The following is a 23,328-nucleotide window of genomic DNA, read 5'->3' as shown; positions in this document are numbered from 1 at the left end:
GATGGCTGCCACGTGTCACCTCCACTCGGATCATGGCGCTGAGCCGTTGGATTTGAGGTGTGTTTCCTCTGAGTCTATGTGCGACTCTTTGACTCTTCACTCTCTTAATTCTATCCAATGCACACTCTCTATCTCTCCTTGAGTCGATTCTCTGACTTCTCTCTAGAAACCTCTCTCACTCTCTGAAACTCCGACCGTTTTTTTCTTCTCCGATGACTCATTTCTCTATTTTATAGTGAGGATCGAGTGATATCTCTCAACCTCTGAGTTGATCTGGAGATTTGTGTGAGTTCGAACGGTTGAGTTCGTCCTCTTGTTGTTTCTGGGAAGATATTCGGTGGATTTCATAGATCCGTGAGTTCCGAGAGTTCTTGAGGCATTGTGGTTGTGTTTGTGAGTGATTGGTCGTGTGGGGACTTTGTGGTTGTTTCCACGGTGCTCCCTTGTGAATTGTTGGATAAGACGAAGGAGGTCTTTGGCCCTTGTGAAGTCGTGTGTGCGACCTGAGCCATCCTCTGTTCTTGGTGTTCCAAGTTTTCTTGTTTACGGTGTATTCTTGTTTAAGATCCGTTAGGATCTGTTTCCTTTATTATTAACAAGTCTTGTGAGTGTGCAGGTGAATTACTGTGTGAAGTCCGGTGCTATTGCAAGCGGTTGAGGCATTGCAATAGATTAGGGTTTTCTGTGATTCTTGCAAGTGATCTATGTTATTTCTTGATTGTAATATTTGGTTTTGTAAACTGGCTTGTTCCTTCTGAGATTAGCCATCTCAGCTCTTGCCTAATAAAAAGAGGTCCCGGTAATTAGTGAACCTAAGTGATCTGATCCCTACAGTGGTATCAGAGCCACGGGGGGATCACTTGGGCACGCCGGGTCGCTAAACCTAATGAGGTGGGCTCGTCAGAGTAAAGCTTGGCCTCCGGTATAGGCCCTGAGGTAAGTCGGATATTCCTTAACGAAGGGTATCCGCTCTGGTATATTGGCTGAAACCTAAAACTTTTACTGCTTTTCTAGACTAGGTTTGGGCAGCTGTTTCTGGTAGTTGCCACTGGCCGTGGCCTAGGTCTATGTGCTCTTGTCTTATGATATGTTTCTTGATGCAATTACTGCTTAACTTGCTTCCGTTGTTCTCTCTGAAACTGCTTCTTCTTTGTTTGGTTCAAAGTGTGTGTTCCAGAGCTTGATCACTGTGTCTTGAGTGAATTACCTATCCACCCTGTGCCTTAACCGCCTTGAGTGACCCCCTGCGCCCCCATACAATGGGTGATTGCGAACTGGGAAATCCTCCTGCCGGGGTACACGTGACAGATAGGGAGGAACTCGGTTATGTCCAATTCTTGTGTCTGGAATCACTTTGAATTGTGTAAAGTTTGCTTTCCTGTGAGTGTGTGCCTTGTTCTGTTTTTTTTTCTTGCATCTGTGTTCTCTGCATGAGAAATCCCTACATATCTGTTTTAAGTGGACTCTCAAAGTGTTGGTGTTTAAGCCCACTCTCTGTGACAGTAGGGTTGTGTGATGTGCCTTCTGTGTTGCTGGGGTCATTGTGTGTGTCAAAATCTTTCTCAAAATGACTCAACCAGTTGGTATTGTACCCTTTAATGGGAAAAATGATTTTGTTATCTGGAAACAGAAACTCAAATGTATTTTGATTCAGCAAAAAGTTTTCAAGGCTGTAGAGGGAACCATTCCTAATACTGAACCTGCTGATAAAAGTGCTGAAATGAATGAATTGGCCATATCAACTATTATTCTAAATCTTTCTGATTCTGTGATTAGAAAAGTTGGATCTATTGAGTCTGCTTCTGAGCTTTGGGCAAAACTTGATACTTTGTATACTGAAACTTCAATGTCCTCCAGAATGTATTTGCTTGAAAAAAATTTCAAATTTAAACTTGATCTTTCAAAGGACATTGATGACAACATTGACATTTTTCAGAAACTTGTTCAAGACATCAAAAGGTCTGGAGACAAAACTATTGATGAATATACTAGTATTGCTTTGATAAATGCTATCCCTGACTCCTATAATGATGTTAAAGCTGCTATAAAGTATGGTAGGGATAGTGCCCCTCTGGACCTGATCATCAGCTCTTTAAAATCTAAGGAAATTGAAATTAAAGAACATAATGCCTTTAAATCTGCTCAGTCTAAGGCCCTTAATGTTAGGGGCAGATCTCAAACTAGAGGGGGAATGATAATAATAAATCCAATGATCATGGAAAGAAGAAGAGAAAGGGAAGATCTAGGTCTAACAGTAAGAATCCTAAGGCCAATAGAAAGTGTTTTAACTATGGTGAGGTTGGTCACTACAAGAAGGAGTGTCCTAACCCTAAGAAGCAGAAACATGGTAATAATAATCTGGAGTCTATTGCTAACCTAGCTAAGAATAATGATCCTGAAGGAGTTTGCTTCATGACCCATGATATTCTGTCTGTTAACTCTTCCCTGGGTTGCTCTTTTACTAAGAATGATTGGCTAATTGATTCTGGATGCACCTATCACATATCTCCCTTCAAATCTGTGTTTTCTGATTTCAAACCTGTTGAAAATACTTTTGTTTCTATGGCAAATAATAAGAAGTGCCAAATCCTTGACATTGGTACTGTGTGTTTGAAATTCAGTAATGGCTATGTGCTAAACTTGAACAATGTGAGATATGTGCCTGATCTGTGTTACAACTTACTTTCATGTACCTGTTTAGAGCTTGATGGGCTAGAGGGTAAATGGGGGCAGAGAATTATGAAGATCTGTAAGGGTGCTATGTGCTTGTTTAAAGCTGAAAAAATGTGTAATCTCTATGTGTGTTCTGCTCAAGCTGTGGCCTGTGTGAATAATATCTCAAACCTGGTTAGGGTTAATAAAGTCATGTTGTGGCATAATAGACTTGGTCATATGAGTGAGAAAGGTCTAAATATTTTGAAGAAAAATGAGTTGCTTTCTGAAAATGATTTTCAAAATAACCTCCATTTCTGTGACACTTGTGTTTTGGGCAAACAACATAGAGTGTCCTTCCCTACACCTGTTACTGAAAATATCAGTCACAGTGTGATTGAATACCTGCATATGGATGTGTGGGGTCCAGCCTCTGTTTCAACTCATTCAGGGTCTGTTTATTTTCTGTCCATAATTGATGATTTTTCCAGAAAAGTTTGGTGTTTTTTAATGAAACATAAGTCTGAGGTCAGTGAAAAGTTTTCAGCATGGAATTTTTTTTATTGAAAATCAAACTGGAAAATCTATTAAAGTGATTAGGACAGACAATGGTCTTGAGTTTTGCAATTCCCAAATGGATTCCATGTGTTCTCAGTTTGGGATTAAGAGACACAAGACTACCTCTTATACCCCTCAGCAAAATGGAGTTGCTGAAAGGATGAACAGAACCCTCCTAGAAAAAGTAAGATGTCTTTTGTCAAAGAGCGGTTTGTCCAAAAAGTTTTGGGGTGAAGCCCTTCTGACCTCAGCCTACCTTGTAAATAGATCTCCATTAGTTCCTCTAAAGGGAAAGTATCATGAGTCTGTTTTCACTGGTAGAAAATTGTCTTTATCTCATCTAAGAGTGTTTGGCTGTAGTGCCTTTGTCCATACCAAAACTGACAAGTTGGACCCCAGATCATAGAAAGGGGTGTTTCTTGGATACCCTGAGGGTGTCAAGGGCTATAAGATTTGGAATAGAAGTGAGCCTGGTTTCAGGGTCATTATAAGCAGAGATGTCATCTTCAATGAAGATGAATTTCCCTGTCTTAGACCTGCCCCTGACCCCACTCCTCTAAGTGTGGACAATGAGCCTCCTAGTGAGGTGGAGTCCACTGATAATCTCACTGAAGTGGAGGTATCTGAGGATACTCCAAGTGAGGTGGAGCAATTCTGGATTCCAAATCCTATCACCCCTGAGCCTGAGCCTGAGCCTGAGCCTGAACCTGTTTTACCTGACAATCATGATGATCAAGTTGTTAACCCTAGTCCAGACTTGAGTGATTATCTTCTGGCTAGAGACAGAGTCAGGAGGCACATTAATGAACCTTCTGGTTTGGTAAACTTGATAGCCTTAGCTTTTAATGTGCATGAATCTGATGGTGATGAGCCCCAGTCTTACAAACAGGCCTTAAAATCTAAGTTTTGGAATGAATGGCAACAAGCCATGGAAGATGAGATGTTGTCTTTGAAAGTTAACTGTACCTGGTTACTTGTTTCTCTACCTGCTGGTGCTTCTGTTGTTGATTGCAGATGGTTATATAAAATTAAGAATGAGGTAGATGGACTCATGTATAAGGCCAGACTTGTGGCCAAAGGGTTTACTCAACAAGAGGGGGTAGATTATACGAAAATATTTGCTCCTGTGGTGAAATTTATAACTGTTAGACTTATGCTTGCTTTGTGTGCTCACTTTGATTGGGAACTGAAACAGATGGATGTAAAAACTGCTTTCCTGTATGGTGACTTAGATAAACCTATCTATATGAAACAGCCTGAAGGATTTGTAGATCCCAAGTATCCCAATCATGTTTGCCTGTTAAAAAAGGCTTTGTATGGCTTGAAGCAATCTCCCAGACAATGGAATATCAAGTTTAATTCATGCATGCAAAAACTTGGGTTTGTGAGAAGTACATTTGATGCTTGCCTGTATGTGAAAAATCTTGACAAGGTTCCTGTGTTCTTATTGCTATATGTTGATGATATGCTGATTATGGGACCATGCCTCAAATCCATCAAGTCTGTGCAAACTGTTTTATGTGATAACTTTGATATGAATGATCTTGGTGATGCTCAAAAGATTTTGGGTATTAATATCCATAGGAACAGAAATGATTCTGTACTTGTGCTTCACCAAGAACCATATGTGCTTAAAGTCTTGCATAAGTTTAATATGTCTGCTGCTAAAACTGCCTCTGTGCCTTTAGCTGCTCATTTTCTGTTGAGTAAGGATTTGTGCCCATAGTCTTAATCTGATATCCATGCTATGAAAAAGGTTCCTTATACCAATGCTATAGGTTCTGTGATGTACTTAATGGTTAGTACTAGGCCAGACATTGCTTATGTTGTCTCTTGCCTGAGTAGATACATGTCAAACCCTGGACCTGTGCACTGGGAGGCCTTGAAATGGCTTTTGAGATATCTGAAACATACTTCTAAGTATGGTCTGTGTTTTTTGAAAAGTGATGATGGTATAAATCTATGTGGTTTTGTGGATTCCAATTATGCAAATGATAGGGACAAGAGAAAGTCCACCACTTCTTATGTGTTTACTGTTTGTGGTTCTTGTATAAGCTGGAAGTCTCAACTGCAGCACATAGTAGCTCTCTCCACTACACAATCAGAATATATAGCCATCACAGAGGCTATGAAGGAAGCAATTTGGTCAAAGGGAGTTCTTTCTGAACTTAAATTCTTAAAACATGTTCCTGCTTTGTATTCTGATAGTCAGTCTGCTATTCAATTATGCAAAAATCCTGTTTTACATGATAGAACTAAGCATATAGATGTTAGGTTCCATTTTCTTAGAGATGTGGTTGAAAAACAAGAAATTATGTTGCATAAAGTGCATACTGATAATAACCCTGCTGATATGGGAACAAAGTGTTTGCCTGCTGATAAACTGCTTACTTGCATTAAAAGATTGCATTTTAATTGTGGTTAGCATGTGCATATGCATGTCCCGGGGGAAGACCTTGTTGATTCTCTAGACCTTGGTCTACTGAAATCTCAAGGCAAGACAAAAGACCTACTTGACTAATGAGCTTTGTCTCTTTGGTGTCTTGTTAGGCAACTTGGTTAGTTCTTGACTTATGAGCTCTGTCTCTTTGGTGTCTTGTTCTAACCTTGTAGGCTGTGATGAAGCAACACGATTACCATGGCTCTCCTCTGTTTACCAAATGTAGTCCAAGGTGGAGTATGTGGAATAATGGACTAACCATTTGGGCTTATTGATTAATTCAGCTGGGCTGTTTAATCTGAGGGCCCATTTACATTGGTGCCTTGATTCTTTCTGGACTTGGCCAATTACTTATGAGAGTTATCCCGATGGCTGCCACGTGTCACCTCCACTCGGATCATGGCGCTGAGCCGTTGGATTTGAGGTGTGTTTCCTCTGAGTCTATGTGCAACTCTTTGACTCTTCACTCTCTTAATTCTATCCAATGCACACTCTCTCTCTCTCCTTGAGTCGATTCTCTGACTTCTCTCTAGAAACCTCTCTCTCTCTTTCTGAAACTCCGGCCGTTTTTTCTTCTCCGATGACTCCTTTCTCTGTTTTATAGTGAGGATCAAGTGATATCTCTCAACCTCTGAGTTGATCTGGAGATTTGTGTGAGTTCAAACGGTTGAGTTCGTCCTCTTGTTGTTTCTGGGAAGATATTCGGTGGATTTCATAGATCTGTGAGTTCCGAGGGTTCTTGAGGCATTGTGGTTGTGGTTGTGTTTGTGAGTGATTGGTCGTGTGGGGTGACTTTGTGTGGTAGTAATGGGGTAACCCTAGCTCGGGGTTAGATTATTTCGACGGTGCTCCCTTGTGACTTGTTGGATAAGACAGAGGAGGTATTTGGCCCTTGTGAAGTCGTGTGTGCGACCTGAGCCATCCTCTGTTCTTGGTGTTCCAAGTTTTCTTGTTTGTGGTGTATTCTTGCTTAAGATCCGTTAGGATCTGTTTCCTTTATTACTAACAAGTCTTGTGAGTGTGCAGGTGAATTACTGTGTGAAGTCCGGTGCTATTGCAAGCGGTCGAGGCATTGCAATAGATTAGGGTTTTCTGTGATTCTTGCAAATGATCTCTGTTATTTCTTGATTGTAATATTTGGTTCTGTAAACTGGCTTGTTCCTTCTGAGATTAGCCATCTCAACTCTTGCCTAATAAAAAGAGGTCCCGGTAATTAGTGAACCTAAGTGATCTGATCCCTACAATTGTTTTAGGATTCCAATTCCCTTTTCAAGCAGGAAGATTTCAGTAAAATTTTACTTACATTATGAAGAAAGCATTTATCTTCTAATAGGAAGTGCATTTAATTACAGCCTTTTTACCCTGGTTATGGCTGGCAACGACAAAGAAATCACCCTGAGTTTAGACTTTAGAGAGTTATGGATTTTAGCTGCAAGTGTTGGCTCAGGCTCGTAGTCGGGGATATTTATATTCGCATCGAGGAGTTTGCAATCAATGGTTGGCCGAGATTTTGATATTTGAGGGCTACTATTATTAACAATTGTTGCTTATTTTTAGTGTTAACAACGCCCGAAATAGTCCCGATATAAACAGTACATAACTGGGAAAGATAAATAATTTGAGAATGAGCAATATGAATTAAAGATACATATGATGACAGTATCGACGTCAAAACAATTGAAGAATATATTTTTTAAAATAAAACGCAGAGTTGGATTTTTTTTCAATTCAAAAATTGATAGTATAATTTTGAAAATATTTTTTCCCATTTGTTAGATAAGGATCTATTAGGCATTTGTCTTTGAATTATTAGTCTACGTACGTTCTATTTAAATAATCACATGTATTTATCAATAGTTTCGTTTGTCAGTGGTGATTAATTACTTATGACATTACGGTTGCAAAAAAAGAAGCTAAGGGATTGCCAAAAATTGTTTCTTTTTAATAGGATAACTTGCACCAAAAATTGAATCAGTCGCTGAATCAAGTTGCAAACTAGAGAAATTTACATCCATATATTAATGACACAATGTTGAATTTGTGTACGTAAATATATATATATTTCCCTATTAAAAGGACGTTATTTTGTGGGTTAAGGCATTTACAATCTTTTTTCGAGTAATTTTAAATTAATCACAACTTTATTAAGTTTTCAATTATACTAACATTTTATTATGAATCGACTGGAGTATAAAATAAATTAAACATTTGTTATAGTAGTTCAATCAAAACTTAATAGTTACAATCCACATACACTTAAATGAGTTGATTACCCAATTAATTATCACCTTTTTTTTCATTCACATTTATAACTTCTTAAAAGTTGTGTCGTTTACCTAAAACAAAATTGGTTGTTATGAAAAGAAAAGACCTGCTACCAATAGATTGTCAATTAGGCATCATTATTATTACTTGACAATTAGAGCTTATTCATCACTTTCCATGTGACCAAAAGTCAAGTCATTTGAAATATTTGACATATGATCTTGCTTCTCCCATTTTAATTTTGAAATTAGGACAATATGCAGGGCCATATATATGTTTCATTTCCAAAATTCGAAATGCACGATATTTATTCTTGGAGTAGTATACTAATATTTGCCTTTTTGTATTTAAAATTAGAGTATTTGGACTGCCAAAATTCATAATCTTGTTTGATTTATGGATATGCAAAACATGTCAATAAACCAACTTAGAATGTTTTCACAGTCATTTTCCATCAAAATCAAGCTATCCCTTCTTGAATATTTGCATTTATGTAACGTTGTTTTCAAATTAATCAAACTATACACGTTCTAATAAATGAATTCATGCATGAATAATGCGAATCCAATTCTGCATGTTGACAAACGAGACCCAACTGCGCAGTGCTCTATATATGATAATGGGAGGGACCATTTTCCTCACCTTTTTTTAATTTATGCAATCAATTACTTAGATTTCCCACAACTAAAGTTTGCATCATCTGTCTCCACAAATTCTACATTTAATTTATTTATGCTTTTGTGAGCTGTTTCTGTTAGCAACCATTATAACAGTGAACCCATAACTGAATCATTCATCATAAAAATAAAAATAAAAAAGCAAAGACGAATAAAACACATCATATTATAGTTTGAATATAATTTTGAGGGAAAGTAGGAACTACATATATACGTTGATTCATGTTGTATTTCAAACACATATATATATGAAATTAAATAATTATCGTTTTCAAAGTTAATACTATAGATTATACTACTATCTTAATTAGAAAATAGAAACCTTTTATGATAACGAATGAACACGTAGAGATAATGAAAGCTCATGTAAACTTTTAAAAAAGCATCTTCTACTTTATAGTATATAGTTTCTATAATTGTCTGCACATATATTGTGGGGGGTAGCAGAAGATAGTGTCACAGCATAAACTTTTGCAGACCACTACAAATACAATATCTCAAATTTCTAATCTCCACCAATACCAATTCTGACTAACAATCCAAATCCATCTCCTAAATTCTACATTCCTTCCATTAAATGGCCCCACCCCCATTCTAAAATCTATTCAAATTTCCCCATTCCTCAAACATATATACACATAACAAATTTGTTACAATCATCCAACTTTTCTTTTACACACAAAAAGAGTAAATGAGCAACTACTTTTTCTTTCCTGCTAAGTAGTGGTGACAAATCTAAGTAGCAATAGATGGCTTTCTCTTTCACAATAGCATGACATATATTATGTATATATGCTGCTTTTTCTCACTTTTTTTAGGTGTTGAAATCCTCTTCATTCGAAGAATGCCTTCTTCTCATAAGCTCGTGGCCCTTGCTCTACCCGTAGGCCTCAACATTCTCAATCTTCGACCATCAATCGCCTCGTTGCAAGAGCATCCAACGATGGATTCTAGCAGCAGATACAAGGTAGTACATGTTTCATGTAATAGAATCTTCCTGTATCTTATCCATGTTTAATTTTCAAGAACAGGAGCCAACTGTGTGTGTATGTGTCAGGTGACTCGTGAACTGTCATTCGAGATCAAGCTCCACGGGTTTCTCCTCTGGGCTTCAGTCGGCTTGCTAATGCCGGCTGCCATACTGGTAAAGAGAATGACTAACAGAGAGGAATCAGGGAAGAGGCTGAGAATCATATTCTATATACATGCTATTACACAGGCAAGCCCATTATTCTGATCTTTTCCACTACTACTAATTAATGATACAATTGCCTATATTTACCTATGTGATGAAATCAACTCAACAATATCATTTTGGTAGCTTGGCAGGGTACCCCACAACCATCTTTAATGACTCAAAGATAATCTAAATTTGTGATCTTTAATTGGTGCTAATAATCATTATGAATTCTTGGGGGGGAAAGGAAAAGACTCATTAATTCTTTCACATGACTGAACAGTTCAAAGTTGCTTGTATTGAACTATTCTAACAATCATGTAATATAACAAATAAATCTCAAATCCCTTTTAATTAAGTACTCCTAACGAGTTCAAAGTAATGAGACCAATTTTTGTTCACTCTGATCACAATTTAACTAGTAATACTAATATTTGTCACCCAGGTAGTCTCGGTCCTACTCGCTTCAGCAGCAGCAGTAATGTCATTAAAATACTTCGACAACTCGTTCAACAACGATCACCAGAGAATAGGCCTCGCCTTTTATGTTATCATGTGGTTACAAGCACTGGCCGGCATCTGCAGGCCGCACCGGTAAAGATTTAACCTTCAAATGCACTCAATAAATATGCAAACTTATTGTGATATTTTTTTTATTGCAGGGGAAGCAAAAGCAGAAATATTTGGTTTATTTGTCACTGGCTAGTTGGAATAGTTGTATCTTTACTGGGAGTTATCAACATATACACTGGCCTAAAAGCCTACCACAAGAGAAGTTTAAAGAATGTGAGGATTTGGACAATCCTTTTCACAATTCAGGTCTCTCTCACACTCTTTGTCTATCTCCTACAAGAAAAATGGCACTATATTCGCAAACAAGGGGCAATACTCGGGAATAAGCCGGTGCACCAGCGATCGAGAGATGATCCCGGCGTCCCAGCAGAAAGAAACAACAAGCGAACATTGCTGATATAGATAGATGTGATTTTTTCTTAGTAGTAACATAGTCATATTTGCATTGATATTGGATTTGGTTTCATTATTCTGTAAATTATAACCAGACACGACGTCTCATATCATAAATGAATATGCAATTGTTTGTCACACTGCACAAACTTATGGATGGAACGTGCAAAACAAACTAGGTCGAATAGTTATAGCTAATTAAACTATGAATCAATTAAATCATACAAAAGAAAATAAACATATTAGCACAGGGCTCATATGCCAGTTAATCTATAACAGAACAATTATAGTTACACTATGAATTTTATTTTTATTTAATACCTATATTCTTGATAAATTCGCGGCCTATATGGGCGGACACATGACCTTAACTCCCTATTGATTGTTCTTTTCTTTTTGTTAATTTTATTAAAATTGTCCAAAATCGCTTAGCCATTAAACTGACGTGAATAAAAACCAATTATCAAATGTTAACAGGGACTAAAATTAGAGAAGTAAATAAAGATAATTTATTGTAAATATTAGTCTGAGAAAGTAACAATAAAATGTCAAAATCAGGAATATAGAATAAAAAAATCTTACATTGTACAAATTTAATTAAAATAACTCGTTCCTTAAAAATAGAAACTATTTTCAGTTTGGTTCGTCCCTTAAAAAAATAGAAATTTTCTATTGTAGTAAATTTTTAATCTATATATTATTACTACACATCAATTTATTTACAAGACCCTTAAAACACCATTTATAATAATGTAGACTTCATAATCCACTAACACTACTCCCACCATATTTTATCTTCTTCTCTCTTATTTTTGCCAATCCCGCCACATTTTATCTTCTTCTCTCTCTTATTTTATCAATTCTGCATTAAAATCCATGCCGTTTCAAAAGTTCCTATTTTTAAAAGATGGAGGTAGTACTATATATATATATATATATATATATATATATATATATATATATATATATATAAATAATATGATTTCTAATATGGTTATGCATATTTGATTGTAAAAAATAATTATATTAGAAAAGGTGATATTTTTTTTCCTGATCATGCCACTACCCATAATATTTTTAAAAAGAACCCATATGGGTGTCTCCGGCTGATTACATCTATTCTATCGTAATCCTACGCTCTGAAATCACTTAAATTTGTTCTCATGGAATCCGATGCAAAAACAATGGCATCCCACCCCCTTTATTCTTCCTTTCACCCATAAAGCATCACGCCAATATTTCCACTCCCCATTACTGTAATTGTTAATTTCTGGAAGAAATGTGGCGGCGGGGCGCAGTGGAGACCAAAAACGTCGCGGCGCAGGCGGTGGAGCATGAAATCCAGCACCCTTATGCGTTCAACGTCTCCGGCCCTCGCAACGTCCCTTCCATCAATTGGAGAGACCTCATCAACTCCACCTGGTCCGTCTCTGTCTCATAATATCCCTTTAACTTCATTGCTTACTTTGTTATAAATCTCTTTAAATCTGTCCAACCAACATCGCGTGATGATCATATCTCATTTATATAAAAGGCCTTTAAGAGGTGATCGACCTATTTTTATCTCTTGTCTTGTCCAATGCTTTAAAGGGGTGGGTGACGTATTTCTAATTGATGGACAAACAGGAAGGATGCAAACTACAAGAGGACAGTGATGGCATGCTTCATACAAGCAGTGTACCTACTGGAGCTCGACCGCCAAGAAAACAGAACCCTCGCTCCCAAATGGTGGAAGCCCTTCAAGTACAAACTCGTCCAACCCCTTATAGACGACCGAGACGCCTCCATCTTCGGCGCTGTCTTCGAATGGGATCGAGCCGCCGCCCTCCAAGACCTAGTGTTCATGAAGCCCAGCGGCGCGCCTAAGGCCGTGCTTGCTCTCAGAGGCACTCTCCTCAAGGCTCCCACCATGAGGCGCGACATCCAGGATGATCTCCGCTTCTTAGCTTGGGAGAGCTTGAAAGGCTCAGTGAGATTCACCACAGCCCTCACCGCTTTGACTTGCCTCTCTCAAAAGCATGGCGCCGCTAACGTGGTCATCGCGGGGCATTCGTTGGGTGCTGGATTTGCTCTGCAGGTAGGGAAGGAGTTGGCCAAGCGAGGGGTTTGTGTGGAAGCGCATCTGTTCAATCCGCCGTCGGTTTCGTTGGCTTCGAGCTTGAAGAGTGTGGGGGAGAGGGCGGGTGTGGCGTGGAGAATGCTTAAGTCAGTGATTCCGATGAGAGGTGGTGGTGGGGATGTTGAAGCGGCGAGATCGGTGGAGACGGAGGTGTGGATGCCACTTTTGTATGTCAACAACAGTGACTATATTTGCTGCTATTATAGTAGTGATGGAGGTGGGGCGGAGGTGAGTGGTACTGGTGCAGCAAAGATGTTTGTGGGGAGCAAGGGGAAGCAGAGCTTTGTGGAGGCGCATGGGCTGGAGCAGTGGTGGTCCGATGACTTGGAGGTGGAGATGGCCATTAATAATAGTAAGCTTATTAGTAGGCAGCTTCAATCTTTGTATAACCTCTCACCTTCTTGAGACGATATCTTCGCAAAAATGCGTTCATATCGAACCCAGAATGAATCTCTGGTTCCGTATCCATTGGGCCACAGAGTCATTTGTTATACAGTTTTCAATATGTATCTATTTGAACAATGTACTACTATTGTTAATTTGTAGCCCACAATAGTGGACTTTTGGTTATCGGCAAGATTTTGCCATCCCACATCGGTGGGGAGTAGGAAATATGGGGGTTGGCTGCCTATAAAAGAGCTCACCCCCCATTTTGTAATCTATCCCCAAATATTATATTCACTTCTCCGTCTATATATAAGTGGGCTCTGCAGAGGGTGCTCGGAGACGTAAGCAATTTGGCCGAACTCCGTTATCAAAGTTTCGGGTGTGTTTTTTTTTATTATTTATTTTGTTCCGTATTTATTTCTGGGTTTATTTTTTATTGTGATATTGTATTCAATATTATTTGAGGATTTGGTAGTATTGTTTTGTATGGTTCTTTTGGGTGTTTTTATACTGTGATAAATACACCGACTGATAAATTCTGTTAGGAATCTGGTATTTAAGAGGGACAGTGTCCCCGCCAGTCTTTCCAAATAATTTATTTGGAGAAGTAGTTTTATCGAGTAGACCCCATTGGGTTAACTCTGAAATTACTGAATCGGTTCATTTCACTATTTGAGAGAAAATTAACCGGTTTTCTCAACAAGTGGTACCAGAGCCAAGGTTCGTCCTTGTTTCTATTTGTTTGTAATATTGAATACTTTATTTTGAGTCTGTAATGACGGGTAATGATCAAGAAAACAAGGCTAGTTCTTTGCCATCGTGGTCGAGGTTTCTACTGTCAAATATGAAATTGACGGTGGAGATATTTGACGGTACTGGCCATTTTTGTATGTGGCAGGGGGAGGTTCTAGACTCTCTTTTCCAGCAGGGTCTTGACATTGCCATTGAAGAAAAGAAACCAGAAGATATAGATGATAAAGATTGGAGTACCATAAATCGGTTAGCTTGTGGAACAATTCATTCGTGTCTGTCCAGGGAGCAGAAGTATGCTGTCAAGAATGAGACTTCTGCACAGAGATTATGGAAGACACTGGAGGATAAATTTCTAAAGAAGAGTGGTTAGAATAAGCTCCTTATGAAGAAAAGGTTGTTCCGATTTGAATACCGACCAGGTACCACTATGAATGAACACATTACTTTGTTTAACCAATTAGTAGCAGACCTGCTAAATTTAGATGTGAAATTTGAGGATGGGGATCTGGCATTGATGTTGTTGTCGTCTCTACCTGATGAATTTGAACATCTGGAGACCACATTACTTCACGGTAAAGAGAATGTGTCTTTAGATACTGTATGTTCTGCTTTGTATAGTCATGAATTGCTAAAGACAGATAAAATGAAAGGCAAAGCAGTTACAGATGAAGCATTAGTGGCAAGAGGTCGTCAACAAGGCCGATCAAAGGAGAGAAGAGGAAGGTCCAAATCGAAAAGGCGAGTTGCCAAAGATGAGTGTGCTTTCTGTTATGAGAAATGACATTGGAAGAAAGACTGCCCAAAGTTGAAGAAGAAAGAAAAGGCTTCGCAAGATGCAAATGTTGCTGAATGCAAAAATGATGCGGAGTCAGATTGTTCTTTGACGGTTTCACCTTCAACATCGCATCCAGACGAGTGGATATTGGAATTAGGTTGCACCTATCATATGTGTCCCATCAGGGAGTGGTTCTTTGATTTTGAAGAACTCAATGGCAGACTTGTTTACATGGGAAACGACAGTCCATGTAAGACAGTCGGGATAGGCTCAATCAAGCTACGGAATCAGGATGGATCCACCAGAATTTTGAAGGATGTGCGGTACGTGCCCCAGTTGAAGAAGAATCTCATCTCATTGGGGGCCTTAGAATCTAAAGGCCTAGTCGTAATGATGCGAGATGGAATTCTTAAAGCAACTTCAGGAGCATTGGTGATGTTGAAAGGCGTGAGGAAGAACAATTTGTATTACTATCAAGGTAGTACAGTTGTTGGGACAGTAGCAACTGCAACTTCGAGTAACAAGAAGGATGCAGAGGCGACGAAGCTTTGGCGTTTGCGATTGGGACATGCTGGTGAGAGATCATTGCAAATTCTCGCAAAGCAAGGATTATTGAAAGGTACGAAGTCTTACAAATTAGAGTTTTGCGAGCATTGTGTTCTGGGAAAACAGCGAAGAGTGAAATTTGGCACTACAATCCATAATACGAAGGGAATTCTGGATTACGTGCACTCGGATGTGTGGGGACCTGCCAAGACTCCGTCACTTGGAGGTAGATACTATTTTGTCACTTTTGTTGATGATTTTTCCAGGAGAGTTTGGGTGTACACTATGAAGAGCAAAAATGAAGTCCTTGGGATTTTTCTGAAATGGAAAGCTCAAGTTGAAAATCAGATGGAAAGGAAGATCAAGGTTCTCCGATCTGACAACGGTGGAGAATACAAGAGTGATCCTTTCCAAGATGTATGCCAGGAGTGTGGCATAGTTCGGCACTTCACAGTGAGAAATACACCACAGCAGAATGAAGTGTCAGAGCATATGAATCAAACACTAGTGGAGAAAGTTCATTGTATGCTGTCTAATGCTGGGCTAGACAGAAAATTTTGGGCTGAGGCCATCACATACGCTCAACACATTGTCAATCGTTTGCCATGTTCTGCCATTGATGGCAAGACTCCTTTAGAGGTATGGTCTGGTAAACCTGCAACTGATTATGATTCTTTGCATATTTTTGGTTCTATTGCATATTATCATGTGACTGAATCAAAGTTGGATACACGTGCAAAGAAGGCTTTGTTTATGGGTTTTAGTGTTGGTGTTAAAGGATATCGGTTATGGTGTTTGGAGTCTAAGAAGACGATTGTAAGTAGGGATGTTACCTTTGATGAATCTTCCATGTTGAATAAGGTAAATCCAAATAGTGGAGTATACAACGAAGCAGGTGGAGTATACACCGAAGCAGGTGGAGTTCGAAGAAGCAGTTGTGATCCCAACTACGAACACTACAAATGACTCTCCTAAGGAAGAAGAAGAGTCAGATGATGAAGAGGTTCCACCCCAAGAACCTTCGCAGCAATCAGAGCCAATTGCAGTCAGGCGAACGAGGCCGGAAAATAAGAAACCTGCTCGATTTGCGGATATGGTAGCATATACGCTTCTAGTTGTTGATGATGTTCCATGTATCTTTTTGAAAGCTATTGAAAGTTCAGAAAGCGATGGTTGGAAAGGTGCTTTGGAAGAAGAGATGCAATCTCTTCAGAAGAACAAGACGTGGAAGCTGATGCCATTGCCGAAAGACAGGAAGGTAATTGGATGTAAATGGGTTTTTGCAAAGAAAGATGGATTTCCTAACAAAGATGATGTTCGCTACAAAGCAAGATTGGTAGCTAAAGGCTACGCCCAGAAGGAGGGAATTGATTACAATGAGGTATTTTCTCATGTTGTTAAACATTCCTCCATTAGAATTTTGTTGGCTTTGGTAGCGCAGTTGAATTTGGAGCTAGCTCAACTTGATGTGAAGACCGCGTTTTTACACAGTGATTTGAAGGAGGAAATCTATATGACCCAACCGGAGGGATTCAAGGTTGCTGGTAAAGAAAATTGGGTTTGCAAGTTGAACAAATCGTTGTACGGATTGAAGCAGTCTTCAAGACAGTGGTACAAACGGTTTGACAAGTTTATGAAGGATCAGATGTACACAAGAAGCAAATACGACCACTGTGTGTATTTGCGTAGACTTCAAGATGGTTCCTACATCTACCTACTCTTATACGTTGATGATATGCTGATAGCATCAAAGAGCCAAGTTGAAATTGACAGATTGAAGGCTCAATTGAGTAAAGAGTTCGAGATGAAGGATTTGGGGGAAGCCAAGAAGATTCTCGGTATGGAGATTACAAGGGATAGAAAGGGAGGCAAGCTTTGGCTGACACAGAAACAGTATTTGATCAAAGTACAACAGCGTTTTGGTGTGAATGATGATTCCAAATCTGTAAGTACCCCACTTGCTCCCCATTTGAAACTTAGTTCTCAGTTATCTCAAAAACGGAAGATGAGCGAGAATATATGGCAAAAGTTCCCTATGCTAACGCAGTTGGAAGCTTGATGTATGCAATGGTGTGTACACAACCAGACATTTCACAGGCCGTTGGTATTGTGAGCAGATACATGCATGATCCAGGAAAGGGTCATTGGCAAGCTGTGAAATGGATTCTACGGTATATCAAAGATACTGTAGATATTGGTTTGTTGTTTAAGCAGGATAAATCACTTGGTCATTTTGCAGTTGGATATTGTGATTCCGACTATGCTGGTGATTTGGATAAGCGAAGATCTACTACGGGCTATTTGTTCACTTTAGCGAGTGCGCCAATTAGGTGGAAGTCTACCTTGCAGTCAACGGTAGCTTTGTCTACGACAGAGGCAGAGTACATGGCCATTACTGAAGCTGTGAATGAGGCAATTTGGCTTCATGGGTTGCTGAAAGAATTGGGTGTTGGTCAGAAACAACTTGAAGTATATTCTGACAGCCAGAGTGCTATTCATTTAGCAAAGAATCAGGTCTTTCATGCAAGGACGAAGCACATTGATGTTCGATATCATTTTGTGCTGGAAATTCTCGAAGAAGAGGAAATTATCATCCGAAAGGTTCCGACTTTGGAGAATCCTGCAGATATGTTGACCAAGGTGGTGACAAGGGTCAAGTTTGAATATTGTTTGGACTTGGTTAATATTCTGCGATTTGGAGGTGGCGCTTGACTGCGCCAATATGAAAGCACTGCGAGTCGTTTGTTTGGATGGGGAAGATTTGTGTTCAGTGAGATTTGAAATTTTGCCAAGGTGGAGATTTGTTAATTTGTAGCCCACAATTGTGGACTTTTGGTTATTGGCAAGATTTTGCCATCCCACATCGGTGGGAAGTAGGAAATATGGTGGGGGGGGGGGGGGTTGGCTGCCTATAAAAGGAGCTCACCCCCCATTTTGTAATCTATCCCCAAATATTGTATTCTCTTCTCCGTCTATATATAAGCGGGCTCTGCAGAGGGTGCTCGGAGACGTAGGCAATTTGGCCGAACTCTGTTATCAAAGTTTCGGGTGTGTTCTTTCTTTATTATTTATTTTGTTCCGCATTTATTTTTGGGTTTATTTTTTGTTGGGATATTGTATTCAATATTATTTGTGGGTTTGGTAGTAGTGTTTTGTACGGTTCTTTTGGGTGTTTTTATATTGTGATAAATACACCGACTGATAAATTCTGTTAGGAATCTGGTATTTAAGAGAGACAGTGTCCCCGCCAGTCTTTCCAAAGAATTTATTTGGAGAAGTAGTTTTATCGAGTAGACCTCATTGGGTTAACTCTGAAATCGGTTCATTTCACTATTTGAGAGAAAATTACCCAGTTTTCTCAACAACTATATCTACTACTGCCTGTTTATATTTTGATCAAGTGAAATACCTATCACAGATGGGGATTTCCCCTGTCTGCCCCGCTGAACGACAATTAATTTACAAATTACTTACTACTATTATTTAATCAATGTGGTTATATTTTAATTAATTTTAAAGTTAATATAATGAATTTTACTAATTTTTTATACTCCTTATTTAATTTTTCAAATTTTGTTTTTACACCGTCTCCTTAAATTATAGAGTTAGTCCACTCCAAATAAGATGATATCTCTAGTTGGCTAAATACTTGTCACTTTAAATTCCTTATCATTCAATTCTTGATTGGTGCCACATATGTCGTATTTAAATAATTGAAAACGGTTAATTGACACAATTTAGGGTTGTGGTTTAGTTAGTTATATATCATGTTGTTGTCATTCTACATTTTTGTGGTTGTCAGAGTATTTTATGATTGCTTTGTTTGAGGAGATTGTGTTATATGTTGTGGGTGATGGATATGTTACGTGAGATTGATATATTTGTTAAAGAAGATAGGCGGACCTGATATTTATGTGTGCTTTTAATATAACTAGTGTTAACTCATGCGCTATGTGCAGCTTAAAATAAATTAATTCTGTTAATATGACATTGTGAATAAATTTAATTAAATAAATAACAACAATATCATGTTTAAATAATAAAAAAATGTACTGTATATACTAAACATATGTTGAATAATTATAATATAAAATTAAATAAGCTTGAAATTAAATCAACATGAAAATAACTTTTAATTACTACAACACTTATATAGATCACTAAAAACAGAAAAATATTGTTCTTATCAACATACACTCTTTAATACTACTATTAAAATCCTATCAATATAAAATTGATATAAAAGATTTAATATACAAATAAAAATTTTAGGATGACAATGATATCGCCATAAAAATATAATGAAAATTTTTAAAACTTCTCAAGTTTTACCATACATCATGCAAATGAAAATGCATTTATCCAGCTAATAATAACAATTAAAATGAATTAAGTCATCATTTAGTGAAATTAGCTGGTTTAAAATTTTAGCCATTGATTTCAATGGAATAGATTAATAACAAAATTTGTAACTGACACTAACGATCACTCAATCTTCAAATCAGCAGTTTTACATCTTAATGAAACAATTAAAATGGCAACAATTTCCCCCATTGTTCTTCAAGTAACTTACCAATCTCATAATCTACTTGGCACAAATTTTGGGTAATAAATGAACCCTAGAAAATCTATACCATACGCATAATATGGATGCAATGAAATAGCGTATTTTTATATTTTTTTATACAATTGGCAGGATATTTTTACAATTTAGAAAGATGTATTTTATATATCTCCTATTTCTATTACATCTGTAAACCCTAATCTTGAGAAGAGTTTAGCGCTCTCTATTTTCTTTCACACTCCTCTTTTGAAGCTTTTTTGTTGATTTTTGCTATGCGCCTCTATTTACCAGCACCTCCGGTCCGCTCTTCAACTTTCACTATCTCGCACGATCTCAGACTATTTCCTCTGTCTCCCTTTACCACTTCAGTAGAACTATCATCAACGGATGCTAGACATTTAGGATGATGTGTAGTGTACTCAGTTGTCGATAGCCATGTTGTACGGAATGCTACACGGTTGACACATGAGAATCATCGCCGGCAACACTCTTTTTTCCACCACGTTCATGACACTTTTGATTAATAGAATTGGTATTTATAGAAGATTTGGTAGCTTTTGGTATTCTTCTCCTTTCACATTCTTCTCTATTGACTTTTAGTGAGCACAATTTAATTTATAATAATTAATTAAATTAACATTAAATTGTCTCACAAATTTTTGTCACGAAAAAACTGTTAGAATTTCGATCCAATTGAATTACATTTCAATTATTATTTAATTAGATTAAATTATGGAGAAAAACGTTACCGCTTTTCTAATTATTAGAGATAAGTTAATTATTCATTTGATGTTCTAAAATGACATTTTTGTGAACTTTTTTACAATTCCCCATTGTTGTCAAGGAATTTTGGAACTTTGATTTACAAAATTTATTTGTGAAGAGTATTAATTGAGATTTTGTTTTTTCTTACCAATCCTTGATTAAATTTAGTGAGATTAGCCGGTTTAAAAATTTAGCCATTAATTTCAATCATACATGGGAGAAATTGTTGTCATTGGCTAATTTGAAGATTGAGTGCTCGTTAGAGCATCCGCAGCGGTGAGTGGACACCCGTCCGTCCGTCCGTGCCAGCGGCGCGGCACCGCCTGCTCGCCGCTGCGCTCTTGCCGCTTGCACGTTCCTGCCAGCAAGCAGCTGACGTGGCGCGTTCTGATTAGCCAACAGTATTTCCGTTGGATATTCATTTTTTTTTTAAATAAAAAATAATACCAAAAATAAAAAAAAAATTCAGATTCCCAAAAATATGGCCATTTTTTACCGTTTTTCTGGATTTTTTTTTATTTTTTTAGTTTTTTATTCCCAAAATCGTCTATAAATACACACATTTATCATCCATTTTTCACATCAAATCATCTCTCATTCATCTCTCATTCATATTTTTTCATACAACTTATCTACATCTTCATCCCTCACTCAAACCCTCTCAAATGGATTTCACTAATCTCATTGCGGAAACGGTCGCCGACTATCGCCTATGGATTTAGCATGCATATTTTGGTATTGCCGGATCCAACAACGACTTGAACGTGCTCTATTTCTCACCACTCTTCAATGATGTTTTGAATGGTGTAGCACCGGCGATCGACTTCACCGTCAACGGAAATGCATACCACATGGGTTACTATCTCGCCGATGGTATCTACCTAAGGTGGTCGACTTTCATGAAGACGCTCAGCAACCCGCAAGACCCGAGATGGGTTCTTTTTGCGCAGCGTCAAGAGTCCGCTCGGAAAGACGTCGAAAGAGCTTTTGGGGTCATTCAAGCCCGATTTAATATTGTGAAGGCCCCGTCTCGGCTGTGGTACGTGAAAAATATCGCCGACATCATGTACACGTGTATTATCTTGCACAACATGATTATAGCTGACGAAGGACCGATGGCGACTAGCTTTTACGACGAGGATGAAGGCGGAAGCTCAACCGCGAGGTCTCCCCCACGTCGAGGTATGTATACGACGGTGGGCGAGAGGATCGAAACAAGGAACACAATGCGCGATACCTGAGCCCACATTGAGCTACAAGAAGACCTAATCAAACACATTTGGGCAAAATTCGGCAACGAGTAGTGGGTTTTTTAAATTTTATGAATTTAATTATGTAATTTTAAATTTTTAGGATTTTAATTATGTAATTTTTAATTTTTTTGTAATTTGTAATAGTATTCCGGATATTTTTAATGCATTTTAATTTTGTGGAAATGTTTTTATTTAAATTGAATAATAAAATGGTGGGACCCTTGAGTTTGTCCTTTCGAAAGAGCACGGATGTGAGTGTTGTGCTCTTGCCTAAGAGCAGGGAGTAAAAGTGGGTCCGGGCCCACATCCGTGCTCGTTGGCAAGAGCACGGATGGAGATGCTTTTAGTGCCGGTTACAAATTTTGGTAATAAATGCATTAATAGTGTATTTAACTATCAAAATTAATAAAATATTTAGATTTATTGGAATTCTTGCATAAAGTTTATAAATATTCAAATTCATACCTATAACTCATAAATATTTACATTTAAGGCCAAAACTCGCCTTTTTATAGATGTATAGATTCATTAGTTGATGGAGTATTATCTTTTGCTAGCTTTTGCATTATTGATCATATATTGATGGAGTATTATCTTTTGCTAGCTTTTGCGTTATTGATCATTTGATATGATCATAATTAATATTAGTTGATTTTGTATTTTATAGATTGCCAACATTGTTGATAAAATTGTTCATCAGTTCTTGGCTTTAACTATTTGTATACTCATGGGAAAAGGAGGAGACGAGGAATATATGCACATACTGCCGAGATGATGAAAAATTCATAATCTTGATATATGCATGTTTTCTGAAAATATATTAATTAACAGAATTATGTCATAGATTATTAGGAGACGTGAATTTGTTACAGAAATGATTGAATTAATTAAATGATCCCACTAAAATCATAGTGATACTCATACAGAGACGCCGCCTGATGCTGATGATCTTGCTGATGACAATTAGATGCAATATCAAAATTATGAGACGAATCCGAGTCCATCTCCATCAGCATCGCCTCCAAACCCTTATAAATTTCCAGCTCCGGCGACGCACCCACGCTTCCGCAGCTCACGCTCTCAACCAAGGGAGCTTCCAACCCTGCCGCCGGAAAACTCTCCGGCGCAGGGTATTTTCCGTTTCCGGTGAGTTGTTGGACGAGGCTTTTGAAGTTGTACGTGTCTGCGATGTACACTTTTGGCTGCAACATCTTTTCATGCTTGGATGATTTTGTTGGACTTGATCCATTTGATTTCCTCTTTCCCATTTTTTACAATTTGAGAGGTGTGTTTAGTTATGATTATGAAGAGCAAGTTTTTTGGAGAACACTAAATAGTGTGGCAAAATTAATTGAATTCATGCCTATACTAGTCTATAGGTAGGCTTGCACACGGTTCATGAACCGCCGGTTCCGGGTCCGGTTCACAAAC

General features: G+C 38.0%; 2 protein-coding genes and 1 pseudogene across 2 annotated transcripts; all 3 read left to right on the top strand.

Annotated features, from left to right (window-relative positions):
- Positions 1-4,957: 4,957 nt before the first annotated feature.
- Positions 4,958-5,635, top strand: LOC121803776 (secreted RxLR effector protein 161-like). The gene has a single exon (XM_042203385.1). It carries the CDS (start codon positions 4,958-4,960, stop codon positions 5,633-5,635), a length of 678 nt encoding a protein of 225 aa, XP_042059319.1.
- A 3,474-nt stretch (positions 5,636-9,109) lies between these two features.
- LOC121802306 lies at positions 9,110-10,873 on the top strand (annotated as a pseudogene).
- Positions 10,874-11,866: 993 nt separating this feature from the next.
- On the top strand, positions 11,867-13,493 carry LOC121805860 (GDSL esterase/lipase At4g10955-like). Its single transcript, XM_042205886.1, has 2 exons — positions 11,867-12,157; positions 12,362-13,493. Exons 1-2 carry the CDS (start codon positions 12,015-12,017, stop codon positions 13,257-13,259), a joined length of 1,041 nt encoding a protein of 346 aa, XP_042061820.1. The 5' UTR covers positions 11,867-12,014; the 3' UTR covers positions 13,260-13,493.
- Positions 13,494-23,328: the final 9,835 nt, after the last annotated feature.

The sequence above is a fragment of the Salvia splendens genome, chromosome 5, assembly GCF_004379255.2.
Source record: "Salvia splendens isolate huo1 chromosome 5, SspV2, whole genome shotgun sequence".
In the NCBI taxonomy this organism is placed as follows: Eukaryota; Viridiplantae; Streptophyta; class Magnoliopsida; order Lamiales; family Lamiaceae; genus Salvia; species Salvia splendens.
Note: the sequence above shows the minus strand (reverse complement) of the source record. Positions and strands in the feature narration are given on the sequence as shown.